Source organism: Aricia agestis, chromosome Z, assembly GCF_905147365.1.
Source record: "Aricia agestis chromosome Z, ilAriAges1.1, whole genome shotgun sequence".
NCBI lineage: Eukaryota > Metazoa > Arthropoda > Insecta > Lepidoptera > Lycaenidae > Aricia > Aricia agestis.
Genome location: NC_056428.1, coordinates 17,102,948 through 17,117,326, shown reverse-complemented (window position 1 = coordinate 17,117,326; position 14,379 = coordinate 17,102,948). Strand labels below are relative to the sequence as shown.

The 14,379-nt window shown below is 34.9% G+C and overlaps 1 protein-coding gene across 1 annotated transcript; it reads right to left on the bottom strand.

The window, feature by feature from the left end:
* Nucleotides 1-995: 995 nt before the first annotated feature.
* LOC121738543 (diphosphoinositol polyphosphate phosphohydrolase 2) lies at nucleotides 996-11,615 on the bottom strand. The gene is made up of 3 exons (XM_042130679.1): nucleotides 11,157-11,615; nucleotides 10,934-11,089; nucleotides 996-1,470 (listed from the first exon to the last, which is right to left on the bottom strand). The coding sequence occupies exons 1-3, from the start codon at nucleotides 11,253-11,255 to the stop codon at nucleotides 1,264-1,266; spliced, it is 462 nt and encodes a 153-aa protein (XP_041986613.1). The 5' UTR covers nucleotides 11,256-11,615; the 3' UTR covers nucleotides 996-1,263.
* Nucleotides 11,616-14,379: the final 2,764 nt, after the last annotated feature.

Sequence of the window (14,379 nt, the reverse complement as noted above, 5' to 3'; positions counted from 1 at the left end):
CGGACAAACACCGCAATGACGTGATTGCCATTGGGCTTCTACATCATCATACAGCCAATAGGACATAGTTTTCTGATGCAATAAAAATGTTTACATACATTGTTACCACATTTAATTCTAAGCATATACAATCCATTATGTAAGACTTATTTCAAAATCTATTTAATAAGTGTCTAATAGCTTCCTTGACAGTTCTGTTTCTGCTTACTTCATAAGAAGTGACAGAGAAAAACATGCGCGTTATCTTCCAGACACTTGTCACTAGATTGAAAATAGTCCTTAAAATTAATTTAAGAAACAACATTATTACAATAAAATATTAGTTTATAACTAAGAGTTTTACAATTAAATAAGGTATATTATATTATGTAAGGTTTAAATTACCCATTCTTGATCTAGCTCAGAATAATTATAAATGGCAGCTTTTTGCTGAAAATTTACTTATGCGAAACTAATTATTTTGATTATCGCCAAATTAAGCAAACAGTAAAGATAGATGAAAAGTCTTGATTTAGTTTTTGAATTAAAACTATTATCTGTTACACTATTTATGTTGTTGGAATGGAATATTCATAAAATTGAATACACTAATATTCTAAAATTATAAAGGAAATAGTAAACAATGTTAAGCAATACTTAGTGAAAATAATCAACCATATTCCTTCTCACTTTAGAACATCTAACATTCTTGTGTAAAGCATAGCAACTAAATTTTACAACTCAAATAACATTAAGCTTTAAGACCAAATAATTGATAAAATTATCCCAGTGTGGTTCAGGACTTAAATTTTAACACGATTTTACTAGTCCATTGAAATGTTACATTTGCTTTGCATTTATTAGAGGAAACAATTTTCATGAGAAACATTGAGATATCACGAAAATAGTGTTGTCACCACTTTTTTCAAGATGGCGGCCGGGGGACAAGTTGGCGACCCCACAAACTTGAGGTTAAGCTTCTATTGACCCCCCCAACATATCCCAAAAATATTGCGTCCTCTAATTAATGTAATATTCGGTCCTAAAATTGTAACATTTCAATGGATTATACAGTTGACGACATAGACAAGAGGCACACACACAGAATAGAAAAGATGTAAGTAAGCCTTGACAAAAGCATTTTTTTAAATTTTTTTTTTCATCATAATCATGCCAATCTTGTACAGACTATTAGATGATTAAACGAGACAAGAATCTCAACAGCGCCAGATTTTCCAGAGTATTATAATTGACAAACTTGTAAGACGGTACTGTGTGATGCATTTAGCTTTCATCCGGCTTCTGTCTGGAGCGCTTGAGCTGCTGTAGGTAGTGGCGCTGGATAGGCTTGTGCAGAGCAAGCTGGGCCAGCGCGTCGTCGATGGAAAACCACTGCCGCTTGCGTCCCATCAGCCTCGAGTCCTCCCACTCGGCGAGCTCCTGCGTCACCATCATCACATACACCTCAGTGCGGTGTTTATGCTCGCGATTCTGTAATTGACATTTACATGACTTTTAGAAATTTTGTTAGCAAATGTCTGTGCGAATTTAAAAAAATCAAACCAAATTAAATAACACTACTCAGCATTTTATATCTTGATAAACCTGATTCATTGAGACTAGAGTTAAAGTCTAAAAATAGTGTATTTGAGTCTTGATAATGTGATATTCATGTCAAATATTATCATAACTTAGAGCAGTACCTAATGTTGAATTTAACATTAGATACTGCTTACAAATTAATTATTTATTTTTATTTTATTTATTTTATTTTATTTTATTTGGAAAACAAACAGTTACATAACAAAGGTAGTGTAAGTATCTAAAAATTTTACAAGGAAACCATTAACATGTTTTCACATATAAGATTCTAGTTAATATTTAAAGAAAGCTTGTTAAACAAAAGAAAAATAATAGAATATAATCATAAAGAGACAATTAGTGAAATATAGAAAAATAAAAGACAAAAGATACATCAATGAATAATTAAAAATATAAAATATAATAAATTATATAAATACAGTACTGGAAAATTTTATCTGTTTTATTTCCTATAAGTACTAGACTTCTAGATGAGAATCGCTTGCGAACCAGTAATCTGTAATTTTCTTTTTAATTTTATCAGGTTTGTCGTTGAATAGGTCTAAGTCAAGTTTATCACACAATTTATTTAGATTATTTGCGGATCTAATGAAGAAAGAGTTGGACTTATAATTAGTGGTAGTAACCGGTACATAAAGAAGTTTGGGTTTTCTAAAAGTTCTACTAGGTATATTTATGAGGATTTTGGATAGTAGTGTAGGGGAATCAATGTGGCCTTGGGCAATTTTTGCTAAATATACGACATCTGCAATAAATCTTCTTTGCTGTAAAGGTAGAATGTGGTGTCTGACACATCTTTTATTGTAATGGTCATCTGAGGTTTTCGTTTTAAACTGCAAAAATCTAAGAAACCTTTTCTGAATAGATTCTAGTCTCTTTGAGTGCGAATCATACATCGGATTCCATACAATCGAACCGTATTCTAGGATGCTCCGCACTAGTGAGCAATACAAGATTTTTATTATTTTTATGTTTTTAAATTCGGAACTAGACCTGAGAACAAAGCCTAACATTTTATTGGCTCTTTTTGTAATGTCATCGATGTGAGCATCGTATAAGATTTTATGATCATGTAGAATACCTAGATCGCGAATAGTTTTTTGAGATGACAGAAGTTGATCTTTTATATTGTATCCTAGTACTAAGGGCTTAGTTTTACGAGTAAATGTAACACTAAAGCATTTACTGACATTAAGGTCAAGTTTGTTAATTTGACAATAATCCTCGAGAGCTTTAAGATCGAGTTGGAGCTGGTGTTGATCAACAGGTTTTAATATAGTTTTGAATAGTTTCATATCATCCGCATACAGAAGAAAGAGGGAGTATTTAAAGCAAAGTGATATGTCGTTGATGAAGATATTGAATAATAAAGGACCCAAAAGGGACCCCTGAGGTACTCCCGAGGGTGTATGATACCACGAAGATTCATACCCTTGAAGAACAACAACCTGATAGCGGTTTTGGATGTACGATGAGAACCAGCGAAACAAGTTTCCGTGGATTCCCGCAGCCCAAATTTTTTGCAGTAACAAACTATGGTCGATACGGTCGAACGCTTTACTAAAATCAGTAAAGATAGCGTCCACTTGACCCCCTAATTCCATATTGGCCGCAAGGAAGTCCGTAAATGTTATCAGGTTGGATGTTGTGGCACGTTTTCTTATAAACCCATGTTGTTCCGGTATAAACCATGAGGCAAGTGATGTGTATGCTTGGTTAAAAACTATTTTTTCTAAAATCTTTGCAAATACACACAGTTTAGATATAGGCCTATAGTTCTTAATATCACTTTTGTTACCACTTTTATATATTGGAGAAATAAACGCTGATTTCCAGATCTTCGGAACGATGCCCTCGGAAATGGATCGCGTATAAAGTAAATGCAGTGGTGTTGTTAAATTGGTAGCACAGTTTAATATAAATAGAGGTACAATTCGGTCAGGACCCGAACCTTTAGATAGATCGAGAGATTTTATTTCTTTAAGTATCATGTCTGCAGTAATTTCAATGTCACTAATGGCCGAGAGTAGATCTGAGGCAGATAAGTTTTCACTTATTGGTTGAGTAGAATTCGACGGTGGAAGAAAAACTGACTTAAAGTAAGATGCAAAAAGGTTGGAGATTTGATGTCCTGTTTCACCTTTTACCCCATCAAAGTACATAGATGAAGGGAGAGAGTTTGTACCTTTTCTGTTCGATTTGATATAGGACCAAAACTGCTTGGGATCTGAATTTATTGTAGTTTCAATGTTATTAATATATTTTTCATAGCAACTTTGTTCCACAATTTTAGCTCTTTTGCGTAGCAAACTAAAAGTATCATAATCCGATATATTTTTGTAGTTGTGGAATTTTTTTAAATATTTATTTTTTTCTTTTAGGATCTTTTTTAAACATGAATTGTACCACGGAGGAAAGCAGCAACTAGGATTAATAAGTTTATTAGGAACGTATATTTCAATAAGTTCATAAAGTTTTTCGTAAAATCTGTCAACTGCCACATCTAAACAGGAGTGGCTCAAAATTTTATTCCAATCACAGTTAAATAATTCTGTATTAATTGCTTCATAGTCCCCTTTTTCATAGTAATATTTACGCCTAGGATGGTCTTTTAGGGTATTTTGATGCTCAAAATTGGTGGCTATGAGCAAAGATGGGTGATGGTTGTCTTCAGGTACAAGTGGATGGTCACAATTTGTTACGCTTACATTCCCAACATCATTCAAGAAAACTAGATCTAAAATTTTATTGTTAAAATTTCTGTTAGAGTTAAATTGATAAAAATTTGATTCCGACAAAACGTCCATAAAATATAATTGAGTATCACCGTTGGCACCTATAGGGTTAAGATAGTGGCCAGAGTCGCTGGGGTGCCAGTCAAGACTACTTAGATTAAAATCCCCCGTTACCAGGAAAATATCATTAGGACAAGAGTTGCAAATCAATGATAATTTGTCGCAAAAATTGTGAAGCTGAGAGTTAAACGTATTTCCTAAATTTTCTTTGCAAAGATATATCGAGCAGACATGCAAGTTAATAATTTTGTGTAGACTATTTTTAATTTTGACTGACACCCAAATGTCCTCTGCGGATGAACTCCACTCTGAGCAGTGAACGGCTGACAGATCTCGACGTACAGCAACAAGAACTCCGCCACCGTACTTCTCGTGAGTGTTTAGGTAGTCGCGATCGCGCCTCCACACCAAATAACGACTATCGAATAACTCACTGTCGGCCACGCCGTCCAGGAGCCAGGTCTCAGTAAGTGCAATGATATCGAAGGATTGTAAAGAAAGGTTACGTTTAAATATATGTGTTTTAGTACGTAGCCCTCTTGTGTTTTGATAAAAAATGTTTAGACTATGTGACGACATTGGGACAATTATAAGGTAAAATCTGGCTAGTAATAATTAAGCAAATTAAGTGAGGTGCTAATTGAATTCTAGAAGGTATGAAAGTTGAATGGTGTCCAAGCAACAGTGTAAAAGTACTTTTTAGAATACCTGGGTATAAAGATAATCTTAGTAAATATATCATATTTATATTACCACATGCTACAATAATTATTATGATAATTGAATTTGTCAACAGAAGACAGTACAGCATTGAAATATAGTGTACATATTGGATGCTGAGTAAAACAATTACAAATCGTCTTATTATTGAGTATTTATTAATAACTAACTGGAGCCAATTACATGAATCAGGATACATGAATCTTTTATAGTTATCTATAATTATATAATATGTAGTGTTAGTAAAATCTAATTTTGTTTTATCACAGCAAATTAGTGACATTGAAGATACTGCAAAGTAAATGTGCTGTTTGTAATAAAGTTTATTTAGATTAGGAAACTCAAATAGACCAGACAATGTTATTATATTTTTAATATCATAACACTGTATTTTTATGCTATGGTTCGTCGCTTTGGAGGACTGAATTGTAAAGTTGTAGTAAGTAAAAAAATAAGTTACAATATTATGATTAGACCGAATACTATTGAGTAATATTGATTTTTGTACCAATAACCTAGGTTGAAAAAGACCCCTCATATCAAAGGTAGGTACAATCTTAGACTTAGATATGAGTATTATCATTTGTATTGTAAATAGGTAATAATGAAAGTAAAAAGTAAACCAGTAATTAAGAATAGTAGATATTCTATATTTAGAATAGTTTTTATTATAATATTTTGAATTCAAGTTTATAAATAAATTGACCAAACTGTACTCAATTAAGTTAAGTAACCAATACAAGTTATACGGCAGTGCTTTGAACATTGTTCTATAATAGTATCTATCTAGTGCTTCATATTTTAATAGTTTGTTAGTGTTTAGTGTGTAAAAGTATTTAATTAAAGTACACGAAGTTGTTATGCAAATTGACATATCAGGCACAATAATATTGCAATATGCTTTGACAAATATGAGGTTCAGCATAGGAATATAATATGAATGTGTCAAAACAACGACACTGAAAAGATATAATTTACATAATATTACTTTATACGTAGTTAATTTCATGTAACTAAGAATGTGAAAAGGGCTGTTCTTAAGAGATAAGTTAAGACTTTCATACATCTCCACAGAACAATCAGGCATAATTTGCATAACAATACTTAACCTCAATTGCGTAGTTACAGTAAAATAGTAATATGATAGATATAAACATCTTTTATAAGACCGTGCATCCATATAATAGTTCCTACTATGCATCTGAGGGTTTAAAATATTTTGACTCGAGATTGATGTATAAAACACTGAGGTAATAAGTACTATGTCAGTGGTATAAAACTTCGATTTCTGAAAAGCAATAATATTGTGAGACAAGTGAAAATACGAACCTGAATCATTAATAAAAACCATAAAACACATACGTAAAAACATTTCATAGACAAATTCTGCTATAAAATTCATAAAAATAAAGTTTTTAAATATAATATAACACACCAAACTGAGGGTAGTCACACCGAACGACAAACGGATACTGGCCGAACATGATTGCAGTACACTAGAATTCGACCAGAAGACGTCACACACAGAACAAGCAATTATGGACACTAACGCCGTAATGTCACTATGAAACACAGAAACGATTTGCTTGACAGATGGTAAATTTACGTGCGAAGTTCGGATGTAACACGGTGTTAATTCAAAAGTTAGTCGAAAAACAAATACAGAGCCGGTTATGCAAGCGATTCCCAAACTGTAACATTTAAACATATTATTAAGATTTGAAGTAATCGAGATATAGAATATTATTATTATTATAAGTAAGTTTAGTCTATTTTCTTGAGGTCTTTTTCGTTCCTTATAAAAAATATTGGAGAGGTTTCTGATTTTCTTGCCATTATTTTGCTGTGCTTGACCCAAATGAATTTGAAATTTTTTTCCTTTGCTAGAGATTTAGCTTTGCCTAACAGAGATTTATTACGCTGAGTCAGGTGATCGTTCACATAGAATTTTTCAGAAGAGTTAAAACCGAGATTTGAGACACAGAGGTTGTTTGATTTGCGAGACATGGCCACTAATTCTTCTTTGTTATAACGGTTGTGGAATGCGATTATAATAGACTTAGTTTTATTGGGTAGTCTGGTTGGTATTCTCGCAATATAGTTGATATCTTCGTTCCTTATTGGGAAATTGCAGAGCTGTCCTATGTTCCTTGCGATTTCATAAAGATTTTCGTTGTTTTTTTGAGGAATACCTCTTATCTCGACGTTATTCGCTCTAGACCATTGATCCCGATTATCCAGCTCGTCATAGATTTTGGAAATTTCTGCCTGTAAGTTTGGCACACCCTTGGCAATTTTTTCCACCTGAATTACTCTTGATTCCAGATTTTTTACTTTGTCCGAAACTGTAGTTAGCATTTGATGTACCATTTCTTGAGAATCTTTTAGACTGTTTAGTTCGTCTCGTATGAATTTTATGTCCTCCTTCAAAGGGGCCAATTGTTATTATTACCAATGATTCATACTATTTTCCAGCTTTAGCCCCAATTTCACCAACGACTGTTAAAGTTAACGCTCGAATTAGTATCACATTACCTCTTTCGTTTTTCTTATGAATGAAAGAGAAGACTTGACATTTTAACAAGCTGTTAGCACTAACAGACGTTGGTGAAATTGGGGCTTAATCTCTTCCGAACAATTTTCAAATTCAAAATTACAAACATTGACAAATTTGACAGATAAGTGAAACAAAAGATAGGAAATGCCATTTATATAAAACATAAAAAAGAACATATATACGGTCGAATTGAGTAACCTTCTCCTTTTTGGAAGTCGGTTAAAAAGAGACAGTTCTATTTCTATTCTAAACGTCGAACTGCAAAGTTTCTTGTGCGTAGAGAGTAACATTAATAGCCATAGAGTGGACACTTGATACAAAAGTATTAGTAGGTAAAAAATGAAATAACTTATGTAAGAGTTAATTTTATTTCTTGAAAATTTTAACATCGAAATAATTAATAATGGAATATACTACATAAAATACATGTTTAATGTATACCTTCTAAAAGATTTAATTTGTTTCTATTCTTTCTCTTTGATTTTTTTTGCGTATTTTCTTACCTAACCTAAAAAAAACAGTAAGTATTTCTAACCCTAAAAAGCATTGCATTACAGTTGCATAATATGATATTGCATAGTAGTGTTGGTAAAAATAGCATTAGCAACTATAATTAATTGTTAAATGCCTATTAGCAATAATAAAATTAATCGTACTTGCTTAAAAAATACGATTGCTAATATTATCGTGCGCAGCAATAGTCTGCGATCATGATAAAAATAACGTGCGCGCTGTTTCGCACCGCTGTGCTCGCTGTTAATGAATTGCTATTTTTCACTCGATGCAAAATAATACACGACGCGAGCGGTGCGATGCGAACCGATAATTCACGATGCCGCGTTTTTAGCAAATAGCAAAGCAATAATACTTAGCATGCTGTGACATCAAAATTAGCATAATATTAATGAAATTAATAGAAAATAGCATTAATTCCCATTACTATCGCATAGCGTATAAAATAGAATAAAAACAAAGTGGGTTCAGAAACTGCAGCCATTTTAAAGTTATGAAAAAGATGATGAAATATATATTCAGAAAATTGCTTAATTAGGTAAATTATAACAAGATTTTAGGCAACAAGAAATAAATCATTTGTGCAACATAAAATATTTGCGAAGCCTAGTTAGGAAAATGTGAAGCTATATTTTTTTATATTATAAAATGTTCCTACAGGCTTACCTAACCTTTGAATCGTCAGTGCTTTATGGAAGTTTTGTTGGGGTATACTAAACACCCCTATCTTAATCTGACAGATTCGATGACATTTCAATACTTATTCGAAAATAACTTTCGAATAACTTTTTTTTTCGCCTCCAAATTATCCGATACTTCTTGTGTAGGTAGTGCCGTTTGGATTCCAAAATTTAATGTTGTCCTTAATAATATATTGCCTTCATTTTCTTCGGTTTTTAATGCAGAATCTCTAGCGATTTTTGAAGCGATTTCCTTTGTGGAATCGCACAAGGCAATTATTTTGTCCGATTGTAAAAGTTCCCTGGAAGCGATTTTGTCAAACCCCTTTAGAAGTAAATTTAAATTCCCTTTAATTTTTAAAATTAGGCAGTTACTATTTAAATGCTATTGTAGCAACATACAGGTTGTACTTGCTTGGATTCCTGGTCATAGCGGGATTATAGGAAATGAATGTGTGGATCTTTATGCCAAAGAAGCTGCAAAGTCTGGTGGTTTAAGTAATTTCAAATTTTTTTGTCAGGATCTTCTTCCTCTGGCCAAGTCGCATTTGACTCTGGAGTGGAATTCCATTTGGACTGAGTCGAGTAGGGATAAAGGACGTTTTTACGCTGAAATTCAGGATTCAGTACCTAGTCGACCGTGGTTTTTTAAATATTTGAAAGCTAATAAGCCTGTTTGCTCTACTATCTGTCGGCTACGTCTGGGTCACTCGTGTAACCCGGTATTTCTAGCTAAAATAAGGGTGAGGGATAGCTCATTGTGTGAATGTGGCTTGGATGAAGGCTCTCCAGACCATATATTTTTTGCTTGCGAAAACAACCTTTCATAGTACGATTACCTTCCTCCTAATATTCCTCGTCCCACTAATCTTAAATCTATTTTATCGTTAGTATATTCTCCATTTATAGACATCTTATGCTCGTACATTGCTCATAATCACATTAGGCTCTAGTTGTAATATGAATTCTCTTCCTTTTATATTTAATATAAGTAGATTGTATTTATGTTTATGAACTCTGTGTATCTTTAAAGGCTAAGAAACAATATTTTGCTGTACTTATTTGCTTGTTCTGGTTTTTTCTGTTTCATTATTTTATCTTGTATTTGCATGGTCGCATGAAGTCATCACCCGTGCCCGCTGCATGGCAATCAGTTTACGTTATAAGTTATAACTGTTCACATTTTTCGCCTCAACTCTGACGCTGGCAACTCCTAAATGGGGAGGCTTACGCCAAAAGAAGAAGAAGAAGAAAATAACTTTTTTTTAACCCACCATGTGAGATCTGATTTCTATAACATGATAACTAGACAGTAGACACATATCGGAAGCCTATACAAGCTTAGTTTGACACGCTCAAGCTTGTCGCAAACTCCCCTCTTTCCCCTCCCCAACTAGTATGTTCTGATTGAAATAAAGAAAAAGAAACTGTCTTCCTGTTTCTTAATCGTCCTTTTTAGCTTTGTTGTTAAAAGTAAATACATTTGAATATATGGTGAATAGGGTTGACTCTTGACATTACGTAAAAAATCTGCAAAATGAAAACATTTTAACATTAGGGGAAAGGCCGAACGTAGGTACGCACAGCGTGCTGAGAAAGAAAGGCGCGTTATGAATGAAGATAACATGAGTGTGGGAGGTAGAGGGGTGGATTTTATATGGCTACATTAGCTGTTTATTGTCACGTAAACTTTATTTTAACGCAAATAAAAAGATAAAAATTCAAAAAACTTTTGATTTTATAACTTTTTTACTTTGTCCCCCTTTTGACTGAAAAATCCCGCCTTTTCACTCAAAAAGTTCAAAAGTCCCGACTTGGCACAAAAAAATGTGGCAACGCTGATATATACATTATATATATATATATATATATATATATATATATATATATATATATATATATATATATTATATACGCACAGATTTTTTTAGTTTTGACCAATTAGAACATGTTTGGTGTTTATAACGATGAGACTTTGCCACAATCACACTGCAGCTGTATAAATCGTACATGAAAATAGCAGAATCGTTGCAGATTGGCACCGTTCAGTGTCAATAGTCTGTTGTGTTGTTGTTAGGTTATCTCACCTCAAACACGCCGAGGCAGCGGCCGAGCTTGCCGACGACGCCCGCCTCCTCCAGCACCTCCCGCATGGCCGTCACCGAAGGCTCCTCCTCCGGCTCCACGCCGCCGCCCGGCACGATCCAGTTATCCGGGCGCCGCGACGACGTCACCAGCAGCACCTGCGACACCCGCCATCGTCACAACCCCCGCCACATCACAACACCAGCATCGCCGACCGACACTCACCTCCGTCTCCGCGTCCGACCTCACGCATATACAAGCCGCGCGCCGCCTGAACCCCTCGTCGTCGTATATCCGTATAGAATTAGGCTTCTCCTTAACCATATTGAGAAAATACGTAAACACGGAATGAAACAGATGATCACGAACGAAAAGCGGACATCAAATGGAAAGAAATTAATAAACTGAACGAAATTGTTAATGATCAACAAACGCCATATCCGAAGAATCCCAAGATAAACGTATCCATTTTCGACTTATTTACGAGTTACACAATGTACTTGAAAAATGAAACTAAAATAACATTAACACTACGATTAGAGCAATATTTCAGCTATAACTAGCTTTTGATTGCGAATATCAAGCCCATGTTGAATGGTGCCTGACGTTTTCTGTGAGAAAATCGAAATAGGTTTTGGAAAGCAAATTACGACGAGTCGTTTATCAGCTGACAGCCGGAAACTGACATTGTAAAATCGCCATTATCAGTGTTGCCATATTTTGCCAAATCCTAGAAGTTCGAGTCTCTAGAAGACTCAACATCAAAAGTCGCTAGAAAGTCGCTAAAACATTCTACCAGAAGCGAACGCAGGATTTTGTATGGGAGAGGCCATAAACCTATAATAGTATATATTAAGTCTATGGGAGAGGCAGAAGAGACCACCGGCAGGCGGCATCCAGTGTGAAAGGTTGGGATAGGTATCAAAGATAATGTCATATTATATACAATAGGTATGTGAAAAAACCGGCCAAGTGCGAGTTGGACTCGCCCTTCATCGGCGGGTTCCGCAGCAACAATAAGGTTTATTTTTTACTAGCTGTTGCCCGCAACTTCGTCCGCGTGAATGTATGTTATTAAAATCGAGATTTAGAAAATTGAACACCCATCTACGATCCATTTTATTTGGATCTATATTACACACGAAATGTTTAATTTACAATAACGACTGAGGAAACTTGAACCTCACATACTTATCGTTTTGAAAAATCCTTTCTTCGAAGACCACTTGGCGTGGACAGGGGATGGAGGCCACATATTGAGGTACTATAGACTGGAGAGAGCCTTATAGCTGCGCGTGCACTGGATTGGAATCGGAGCGTACGGAGCGTACGGATTTGTTGCTTTGTATTGATTTGTATGGTACTGCGTGCACTGGATCGGCATTTCTGCGCCTGAGACCGGAATTTATGCCGATGACGTCATCCGCAGCCGCGTCTATGGGTCAATTTATATATTTAGTGCAGAGTCAAAGCGCATCTAAACAAAGTTCCAAAACTGAACATAGCAAATCCAACCTTAACTCCAAAGCGTTAACGCACACATTTCATATATACATTAATAACTAAATTGCCGATGCGGAATCTGAACGCAGTGGACGCACCCCATCGGCATTTCGTAAATGAACGATGCTCCGTACGCTCCGTACGCTCCGATTCCGATGCAGTGGACGCGCAGCTTATATCGGTGTATATGCGTCAAAAGCGTGTAATGTTATGTCCTACTTACTAGGACATAACAAAGGAGTTGGTCTGATTATTTCATGTAATAAAAGTGTTAATAAAGGTTTTTAGTGAACATTTAATGATAGATATTGTTGAGTTTTGTGGTTCCGCTAAATAATAAATCATAAGAATGGTCAAAGAATGCCTTGAACACGTGGATTTAAATACGTAAGTTTTGAACAACGTTTTTTGGGCTTTTTAATCGGTATTTTTGTAAGCTAAAAAGATAATATTTTATAAGTTTATTAATCCCTATTCGTGATATGTAAGGCATTAGTGCTAAAAATGTCACATCAATTAATAATTTGGCTATAAAAATTGCATAGCTTTTTACGTGTGTTTACGGATTCTCATCACTTGAACTATAGTTAATCAATATCATGAACTAATTGACTTTCTTTCCTGTATCATAATGTGCTTCGAAATAATCGACAAATAGAAATATTCAAGAAAATAAACGCACACTGCTTGTGTGAAAATAAGCACAAAATGGCCACGCGATGACGGGCTAAGACTACATCTATACTATAATACTTAATCTATGGGGCCACAGGACAGGGGAAAGGAACATGTGGCGGAGATAGAGGATAGACTTCAGAAGACGGGATTTAATGTAGGCACATATCCCTCTTTAACCTACTTCTTATTCTCAGATTCATAATCTACAATTAAACCACAATTTCGAGGAGTTTCTTCAATTCCATTACTTATCAAGGCACCGTTTTTAGGGTTCCGTACCCAAAGAGTAAAAACGGCCGGGACTCTATTACTAAGACTTCGTTGTCTGTCCGTCTGTCTGTCTCCAGGCTGAATCTCAAGAACCGTTATAGCAAGAGTTCTTAATTTTTTACAGATGGTGTATATCTGTTGCCGCTATAACAAAAAATACTGAAAACAAAATAAAATCAATATTTGAGGATGGCTCTCATACAAGAAACATGATTCTTTAGCTCAATATCAATAATGACAACAGGCAGGCAGTTGAAATTTTCACAGAATCCTTAATTATATGCATATTATATGTGTACTTTAATAATAAAATTAGAATAAAATGAAATTTTAGACGTGGGAGAGCCATGCTTCGGCACGAATGGGCCGGCTCGACCGGAGAAATACCGCGTTCTCACAGAAAACCGGCGTAAAACAGCGCTTGCGCTGTGTTTCGCCGAGTGAGTGAGTTTACCGGAGGCCCAATTCCCTTCCCCTTCCCTATCCTCCCCTTTTCCCTTTCCTTCCCATCCCTATCCTCCCTTATAATTATCCTATTCCCTCTTAAAAGGCCGGCAACGTACCTGCAGATCTTCTGATGCTGCGATTGTCCATGGGCGACGGAAGTTGCTTTCCATCAGGTGACCCGTTTGCTCGTTTGCCCCCTTATTTCATAAAAAAAAAAAAAAATTTCCCATACAAAAACACAACTTTTGGCCTATTTTTTCTATAAGGGTACGGAACCCTTTCTCGGATTTTATTGTAAACATGGTATCAAATTTGGGCAATCTATACAACAAAAAAAGAATTTTGAAAATCTGACCACAAACAACAAAGTAAACATTAACTCCTCCTTTTTTGAAAGTCGGTTAAAAAAAAGTATCTGAGATGTTGACCAGGGATGTAAGGTATCATCATGTCAAATTTCATTGAAATCGGTCCAGCGGATTCAGAGATTAGCCCGTACAAACGGACGTAGACAGTAGGTTTTTGATTTATTTTTATGTTTCAGTTGATT

What these genes read in the sequence shown, in the direction of transcription:
- LOC121738543 (XM_042130679.1), bottom strand. Translation starts at nt 11,255, where the DNA reads ATGGTTAAGGAGAAGCCTAATTCTATACGGATATACGACGACGAGGGG. An exon ending in GGTCGGACGCGGAGACGGAG is followed by an intron (nt 11,090 to 11,156) that starts GTGAGTGTCGGT and finishes CGGGTGTCGCAG; the next exon opens with GTGCTGCTGGTGACGTCGTC. An exon ending in GCTGCCTCGGCGTGTTTGAG is followed by an intron (nt 1,471 to 10,933) that starts GTGAGATAACCT and finishes TGTCAATTACAG; the next exon opens with AATCGCGAGCATAAACACCG.